At 29.5% G+C, this 9,239-nt stretch overlaps 1 protein-coding gene across 1 annotated transcript; it reads left to right on the forward strand.

The window, feature by feature from the left end:
• The first annotated feature begins 7,316 nt into the window (after positions 1 to 7,316).
• On the forward strand, positions 7,317 to 9,239 carry LOC8264838 (protein YIF1B-A). The gene is made up of 4 exons (XM_002529355.3): positions 7,317 to 7,711; positions 7,817 to 7,915; positions 8,030 to 8,181; positions 8,693 to 9,239. Exons 1-4 carry the CDS (start codon positions 7,508 to 7,510, stop codon positions 9,072 to 9,074), a joined length of 837 nt encoding a protein of 278 aa, XP_002529401.3. The 5' UTR covers positions 7,317 to 7,507; the 3' UTR covers positions 9,075 to 9,239.

Below are 9,239 nucleotides of genomic sequence, written 5' to 3' on the forward strand. Positions count from 1 at the left end.
TCGCCTTCCAAATTAATTAATATGCAGGAACGGATAAATGGAGCAGTTGAATTTAATTTGGAAATTTCTTGAAGATGCCATTTTGATATGATTGTTTAACTAATTCAGCTTTTGAAATGAACATGGAGGCGCAGTCCTAACTTTTCAATTACTTTTTAGCAAAGAATTTCTAAAACTCAAATTCTATATATAAATAGATCTTTTTGTTTTCAGGTCATAACTTACATAGGAAAAATCTATGGGAAAGAGAGAGAGTCATCTTCTGTGCATTCAAAAAGAGATGAACAAAAATAAAGGGATTTGGAAACCTAATTCTTTTCAATAAGAATTGACATAGCTAATACATGATCTCATTCCTGAAATTAATTAGTAAGTAATGACCCATGTGCAAGTAAATTGTGGGTAAATAAGCAAATGCTTATTTCTAATTATTTTTGAAAATAAAAAAATTAAGATCCTTTTATATCAAATTGAACACGACAAATCATGTTTGTATAATTTTAACTATTAATTCAAAAACAGTAGTTAAATTTGTTATCCGATAAAATAAATGAAATTTTTTCTAAAATTTAAATTCAAAATTTAAATAAATCTCAATCGTTCAATTTTAAAATTACCTATTATATTCACTCGAATATAAAAAAATAAAATCCTAAAAACTCCACATGCTTTGAGAAACAAAAGGGTAACCTTCGGAACATTCAATGAACAAATTGACTAATAATGAAATAAATTGAAAAATCAAGATGCGTAGTTAGATTAAAGTCAAAGGGTTCAGAGGTAACAAATAATTGTACAGTTAGGAAGTTAAGGTTGCTTGTTTCTTAAAATAAAAACTCATGTTTCAGATGAGATCTGCCCATGATTTCCGAGATGTGCTTCCTTGCTCGTTTTCTATTCTCATCACGTGCATGCATTCCCACAACCAGGAGCCTGCAACCTAATTTTTTTTTTTTTAATTTAATTTAATTTTATCATAAATATAACAATGTGACTTTTGTTCTCTTTCACGTGCATTTGTACACCGAGACAGATAGTTTTGATAAATTTACAGCTTAAATCTACCATTAAGCAAATAAATGTTTCCTCTTAGATAATCCCTTTCTTTTTTTCTTGTTGCTGTAGAACTGTGGGGTAAAATAAAAATTCAACGGGTTACAATAATAATTTATGGAGGAGATTATCATATTTCGCAATTCATTTAGATGTGAATAAATGTGAAATCAAAAACTTTTGTAGTTATAGAATAGTTTTTTGTTAGAATCCATGAACCTCCTTGAGGTTTTTATTCACTCAACTCTTCTATTTTTCGATCCGAAGTGAAGAAGAAAGGAACAACCAATTCCGACATAGATTTGGAATACAACCTTTTGTCTCCTCCTCCTTTTTGCTGACGAAACCAAATACGACGAGTAATGGGGTCTTGAGCTAAGCCTTGGCTAAACCTTGGAAATCTTAATGCCATAATGCCTTTCAAATCCTCTTAGCCATTATCCTACTGTGATAATTCTTGCTAAGAAGAACACCCATGTTGTGGCAATTCCACAGCTAAAGAGATTACTCCGAATAGTCCTGACAAATGATGATTGAGACGAGATTCAGCATTTTTGAACCACGACATGCTCGGTTTCTTGCCAAGCTGTAGAGGGTATCGCAAGACAACCTGAGGCGGAGGAAAAAATACAAGGTACTTTATTGCTTAGTCTGGCTTTTATGAAAGCTTTAACAATTTATTGTCTATAATCTATAATGATAATGATTGATAAATAAAAATAAATAAAAAGTGCTCAATTGAATTGGGGCTATAGGAGTTGAACCCATTTTTCCATCCACAACCCCCCAAGAATCACGAGCAAGAACAAGACTACAAAAAAACTGAATTTCTTTAAAAGAAAATTTCGCCTCACTCGACTCTATCTAGCCAAAGGAAAGAGTTGAAGGAGTAGGTATTGTTGTTGCAGAGGAAGTAATAAATTGGGGTTTATCCGGACTAATGCTACGAGCTTCCGGAGTACAATGAGATCTTCGTCAAGTTGATTATTATGAGTGTTACCACGAATTTGATTGGGAAGTCCAGTGGCAAAAAGGAGATTCATTAGCTTGTTATTTAGTCTAAATCGGTGAAATAATGGAATCTATAAAAATTATTCAACAGGCTCTGGAAGAAATACTGGGATGCGCTATGAGAATTTAGAAACCCGACGTTTTGAAAGGGATCCAGAATGGAACGATTGTGAATATCAGTTCATTAGTAAAAAACTTCTCCTACTTTTGAATTACCGAAACAAGAACTTTATGTGAGAGTTGAAACCCTAAATGAAGAATTGGGGATTTTTCTGATAGGGGATCAGAGTGGTTTTCCTTGGAGATGGAAAATTCGCCCGCTGGATTTTATCAATTTGCTTGTCAGTAAACCAAAAATCAAATGCATTCAAGTGGATTTTTCTGAAGCGATTTGCTTAGATTTACACCTATCCCAAGGTATCATTTCTAATACATCTGTGGGGCAGGCTCAGACACATTGAGTCCTGAATATGAAACCAAAAATACTGATATCTTGGCAGCATTCTGAGTAACTCCTCAACCTGGAGTTTCGCCTGAGGAAGCAGGAGCTGCAGTAGCTGTTGAATCTTCTACTGGTACATGGACAACTGTGTGGATCGATGGGCTTACTAGTCTTGATCATTATAAAGGACGATGCTACCACATTGAGCCCGTTGCCGGAGAAGAAAATTAATTTATTGCTTATGTAGCTTACCCCTATGGGTAGGAGAAGACCCCGGCTCGGTATTCTTAAGAAAATAGAGAAATCAGAACCTAGTCAAGATGATACAAATCAACACCTTCTTCTTGCGTCAAAGATCTTACCATTTTTAAAGGAACTAGAGTTACATCTCTTTTCCATTTCCATTTAAGAGTTCTTATGTGATTGTATTTCCACACCTCCTTGAGACCCAGAAAAATGGACAAATTCCTTTTTTTTCCGAGAGATGATTTCAAATAAATAGGTATGGAAGCTATAATTGTAAACCATGATTGAATTTATGGAAGCATTGGTTTATACATTCCTTTTAGTCTCAACTTTAGGAATCATTTTTTTCGCTATTTTTTTTTCACGAACCACCTAAAGTTCCAACTAAAAAGATAAAATGATTTTTCGTTATCTTAATAAAAGTAAAGAACCTCCCAATATTGGGAGGCTCTTTACTTCAACTAGTCCCCGTGTTCCTGGAATGGATCTCTTACTTGTTGAGAGGATTTCCTAAAAGCAGTATATAAGACATACCCAGTAAAACTTACAAGTAAACCGCGTGCAATAAAATACTCCAAATTCGGGAGTCCAAGAGTTTTATAAAACGTTCTTGATGGAAAAAAATGTGAATGAAAGATCCCACATAATTGAATTAGGTTCATGAATCTCGACGGGAAGGTTTGGCACCTTGATGTCGGCTCTTCGCACCTAGGGCTGTAGTATGTTCCAAGGGTTGGGATATTCGCCCATTAAAGCGGTACGTGAGCTGGGTTCAGAACGTCGTTAGACAGTTTGGTCCATATCCGGTGTGGGCAAGAAATGGACAAATTCCTTTGCTTAGGAACACATACAAGATTCATCATTATAAAAAGGATAATGGTAACCCCACCATTAACTATTTCATTTATTAACTACTTCATTTATGAATTTCATAGTAATAGAAATAAAATATATGTATATCCTACCGACATAGAATTTGTAACTTGCTATCTCTTGTCCTCCTTCTTTCTCTTTCATCGAATATTCTCTACTATTGGTACTTGTTAATTTAATAGATGACCGACCAATTCCTCAAAATGAAAATCAGTAATTTTAGTTTCAATCTAAAAGAAAATAAAATAAAATGACAAAATTGATTTCGAGCTGATTTTAAAAATTAAGGACTTGCCAATTTATTAATCTTTCTCGAGATGAATATAGATGAGTAGGAATCAAAATTCTATCTAATACTGTAACAATCATATTCAAATATTTTATTTAAAAGTGATTTGAATATGCTTTGTAAGAATATTTATATATATAACTATAACAACACAATTGTACTATAAATATAAGCAAGTATTCAAAATTAAATTTAGGTTGATTATGCATTAATCTACCTCGATTCATTTATAAATGGGTGGAGTATTACCGGCCATTAGAATTGGATTAATGAGTAAAATACATCTTCCCAAGACTATAATTATCAGGAAGAATGAAAAGGTATAGAAACTTGAACTGAGAATAATATAATATAATATAATATATTATTTTCATATTTTATACATAAATTACACTATTTCAAAACTTAAATAAATAAATAAATGAATAACCAAAAAAATGAATGAAAAGAACTGATAAAAACAATTAACTAATTTCCTAGTCAATGGTCTCCTGGAGGAAGCAATTGACATATAATATAGGGGTTGATAGCTTTCAAAAACAGCAAGAAAAGATACTCCGACGTTGATTGAATATTAACCTTTAGCTAATAACAAGTACTAAATTTTCAAAAGTCAGTTTTGTCTTAAATGGGTCGGCAGGATTACTGTCTCAAGAGTTTTAACACGATTGTGTATTCAAAGTTCTTACAAATTTAATCTTGATTTTTATATATTTTAACAATTTTATTCAATTATTTTAAAATTTTAAAATTAATATCTATATTTTTAATTTATTTTTAAAAGCACTTTGCAATAATAATATTGGAATTTTAAAATAAAAAAATTAATGTAAAAAGTTGATTATGAATCATAAAAATAAGTTACCATAGATTTAATAATATATTATTAAAAATCTCACATATGTACATTCTTTTATATATTTTATATCTAAATATAAAAAAAAATTTATTCACTCACCAATTTTTATGTTTGTAAGCATAATTGACTTACCATATCATTTTTCTCATTATAAAATCTTAAAAATTATTATCAAAAAGTGTTTTTAAAAATAAATTAAATATATAAATATTTATTCTAAAATTCTGAAACAATTAAATAAAAATTATTAAATAGTATAAAATTTAGAATTTAATTAGTATTAGGCCGATTGAATATTAACCTCTAGCTAATAACTAGTAATTTTCGAAAGTCAACTTCTTTTTGGTATATATATACGTGTCAAGTAATGATCTTGGTAAATTACTATTTCAAAAGTTTTAACTTAACTGCTTGATACTTTAATTAAACTATATATGATTTAATTTTTTCATGTATAAGTTTTCAAATTCAAAAAACCTTAACCAAAGAAAAAGAAGTTAAAGATCCTTTTTCTTTTTCTTAGTTAGCTTTGACTGAAATTTGATCGCGGTTCTAAAGACAATTTCAGTATTAATTAAACTACAACAATTTAAATCTTTAATTTGTAAACCTCAAGAAAATGACACAATTACAAGTATTTTATAGTTTAAAAATACATATTTTTAGGTAAATTATTAAATTTAAAATATAAAATGGTTAACAATTAAATTTTAGATTTTTCAATCTAACTATTGATATAAGTCAAACACTATTCCACCTAAAATTAAATATGGAATACATATTTCAATTTTTTTTTAAAAAAGGGGGAAGAGAAATACTATTAAGTATTTTCAACTTTTCTTTAAATGCAATCAAGAGTTGGAGAAAATCCTGGCAGCATTTGGCATCCACCAAGGAAGATGTGGCCCTTAGGTGCCATGCTGATGTATCCTCCCATGGCCTAATTGTTGTTTTATTTGTTGGAATTTGGTTTTCTCATCAGAAACTTTTGGATGGAATTTTCAGAATACTTCCTATACACTTCTGTATAAATTATGCTCTTCGTAATTTCAATAAAATTGGTTTATATATTATATATATTTTAGAATTTCATTGATATGAAAACTGAGTAATTTTTCTCATTTTTTTGTTTTTATATTAAAAAAAAAAGATCAATTATGATAATTTACTTTTATAATCAAAACTGGGTAGTAAAAATATTTTGACTAAGACGAAATAGAATAATAGATAATAAAAATGGTAATAGATAACTATTTTGGATAATTTTAATTTTAATTTTTTAATTTATAAAATTAAACTAATTATTTTTAAATCAAAATATAATTATAAATATTATATATAAATTAATATGGAAATAGTAGCGGTGGTTGATGGAAATAGTAACAGTGGTGAATAATAAAAGATCTAAGAAAATTTGATATTTCTTAAGTTATGGAATAATTATTTTTCAACTATAAAATAAGTATTTGTATCAAAATTGAAGAATTATAATTTTATAAAATAATATTTTTTTACTCAAATTCAAACAAAATGTTCAGATAGTTATTTTAGATGAAACTTAGAATAACTATTTTCTATCCCTTCACTATTTCCCTTGAATACAACATTAATTGATAAGAAATATAAAGAAATGAAAAAGAAAATAAAATTTCAAATTTTAAAATTTTAATTTAAAATATATAAGGCTCATACAAGCTCTGCGTATCTTTGCGTTTTAAAATTTTTTTTAAAATATTTTAAAATTAATAGAAAATATATTTATACTGCGTAAATGTTTTTCTTAAAAAATTTATTTTTTAACTATTTTTTAAATTTATAGTATGATTATTTTTCAGTTATTCTTTTAATTGTTTTTAATTATTTTTTAATTGTTTTATCTTAAAACAACTAAAGGACAATTAAAACTATAATTTAAAGAAATTAAACAAAATTGTAGTTTTGATATTTCAACACTGTAAAAATGAAAAAATAAAAAATATTATAAATTTAATAAAAAAATAAAAATTATGGATATTTTTAATATTTTTTCATCGTTTTTAGTATGGGAGGCCTCTTGCCACGAAATTAAACATTTGAAGGCCCAAAAATATTATTTATGCATTAAGCTGACATTATGGAAGCACTTGGATTTAAATTGGACTATTTAAATATATTGACATGAGCTTCTTCTTCTTTTTTTTTTTAAAAAAAAAGAAATTAAATTCTATATGAAATCTTTTGATGAAGAGAATTAAGTAGAAAAAAAAATTGAAGATAAAGAAAAAAGGAAAAAGAAAAAAAAAAAGAAATTAGTAAAGGAAACTATAATCTGTAATATTGGGAAGTGGGAACATGTTTGTGTCATTCCTCATCCCTGCAATCCTTGTGATAGAAATTGACTTAACATTACTACATTGTTGTCACTGCCATAACATTTACAACCTCTCATCATATTTTTACCAATTTATATTTTTCTTTTTTCACAACAAATTCCCCAATTATCATTGGGTTTCGGACCATCAAATCCCTATGTTATCTTTTTCTTTCTTTTCCCTTTTTCTTGGGGTTCATTTAAATAAAACAAAGAAAAAAAGAAAGACAGACAGAAATAAAAAATGGGCGAAATATACAGTATAAAGTGTAGGACCAAAGTATTTTAGGTATAGCAAAGAAGTAACATTTGTTGTTAAATCATACTATATAAGCTCTTGATCATATATTATTTATATGGCAATTGCATAGCTCAGTTAGTGATATGATAATGGTTGCAGCCATGTATGGGAATAAGGGAAGCCATGCACAAGTATTCATGTCACCATCATCGTCATTGAAGGAAGCAGATTCATTTGGAGAAGCTGCAATTATATATCAAGCTGGCTCAGATATCATCAGAAGTGAATTAGGTGCTTTTGGGGAGAAGCTTTTAGGGCCAAGCACAGCTTATGTTCAAAGCAATTTTGTAAGTCGATGAACAAACAGACCATAATTATTACCAAGCTAAATTCATGTGTGTTTGTGTTTGTGTTTTTTTGTTTTAATGGTGACCAGTTCTTGCTTGCTGCAGATTAGAAAATATTTGTCCAACCCACAGTATTATTTCCAAGTGAATGATGAGTATGTGAAGAACAAATTGAAGATTATCTTGTTCCCATTTCTACACAGGGTAATGCAATTCTCATCTTTCTGTGTTTGTCCTTCTGTATGCTTGCTCGACAGTGTATTAATTAATGAGCCCTGTTTCTTGATTCTTAAATTATATATATATAACTTGATGCAGGGATATTGGGTGAGAAGCATTGAGAAAGTTGGTGGCCAAGTCTCCTATAAGCCTCCAATTTATGATATTAATGCTCCTGATTTGTACATTCCATTTATGGCTTTCGGTACCTACTTGGTTCTTGCTGGCATCCTCTTGGGCATCAATGGCAAGTGAGTCCTTGTAATTAGTTGCACTCTTTCAGAAAGAATTTTGATTTCATTCTCTAAATAATACTGTTTGTCTCATAACATAACAATAGAAAAGGTTTAGATTTCAGATTCTAACATCAATATATCATTTATAGCACACAATACCAGTTATTCATTAATTATATTTACCACTCATGCTTCATCCCTCTTCAGTTTTATTTTATTTTACCATGTAATTTCTATTTATTTCGATTTAAGTTATTTTTTATTTTGCCATGTATTATTTATCTATTTATTTAATTATAAATTAATGTTAGTAAAATTGTTTAATTTAAATATGTTTTTTCATGAAAATATTATAATTAAGGGTTGCATGTAAGTATTAATAAATATAAAAATTATTATAATAAAGGTGTGAGTTCCACCGTTAACGTTCTAAATATTATATAAATATAATTTAATACCTATGCAAATCAGAATGCGACCACATGCCAGATTCTGACATTATGACATCTCATTCAACTCTTCATAGGTTTAGCCCGGAAGCCCTAAGCGTGCAATCGACAAACGGCCTGCTATGCTGGTTCTTCCAAGTCCTCCTCCTTGAAGCGACACTGCACACGTTAGGGGACGGAGACGTGCCTTTACTTGATTTTGTGGCCTATACTGGATACACTTTCGCGGCGGGGTCGGCGGCGGTGCTGGCGAGGATGGCCTGTAGGCACTGTTTTTACACGGTGACGTTATGGGAAAGCTTCTGTATGGGGATGTTCTTTGTGAAGGTAATGAAGAGGATTCTAATTTCGGAGATGAGAAGCTGTGAGAAGCATTCTAGCAAGCGCCACTATCTCTTGCTTCTGGTCGCCATTGCTCAAGCTCCATTGCTCTTCTGGCTTGGAAACGTTGGTGTTTGAAATTCGTATTATATTAGCTTTAGCAGACCTTTTTTAATTCTTTTTTTCTTTTTCTGTTTCAATTATTCTATCAAACTCATGGTTTCAAAAAAATCAAATTGACATTATTATTGATGTAGCATCTTATATATGTTCATTTGACAATAAGTTTCACATGTTAAATAA

The sequence above is a fragment of the Ricinus communis genome, chromosome 3 (genome assembly GCF_019578655.1).
Source record: "Ricinus communis isolate WT05 ecotype wild-type chromosome 3, ASM1957865v1, whole genome shotgun sequence".
Classification (NCBI taxonomy): Eukaryota; Viridiplantae; Streptophyta; class Magnoliopsida; order Malpighiales; family Euphorbiaceae; genus Ricinus; species Ricinus communis.

Excerpts from the sequence above, each read along its gene's own strand:
- LOC8264838 (XM_002529355.3), top strand. The coding sequence starts at position 7,508 with ATGATAATGGTTGCAGCCATGTATGGGAATAAGGGAAGCCATGCACAA. Across the intron at positions 7,712-7,816 it reads CTTATGTTCAAAGCAATTTT|ATTAGAAAATATTTGTCCAA; the intron begins GTAAGTCGATGA and ends TGCTTGCTGCAG. Across the intron at positions 8,182-8,692 it reads CTCTTGGGCATCAATGGCAA|GTTTAGCCCGGAAGCCCTAA; the intron begins GTGAGTCCTTGT and ends AACTCTTCATAG.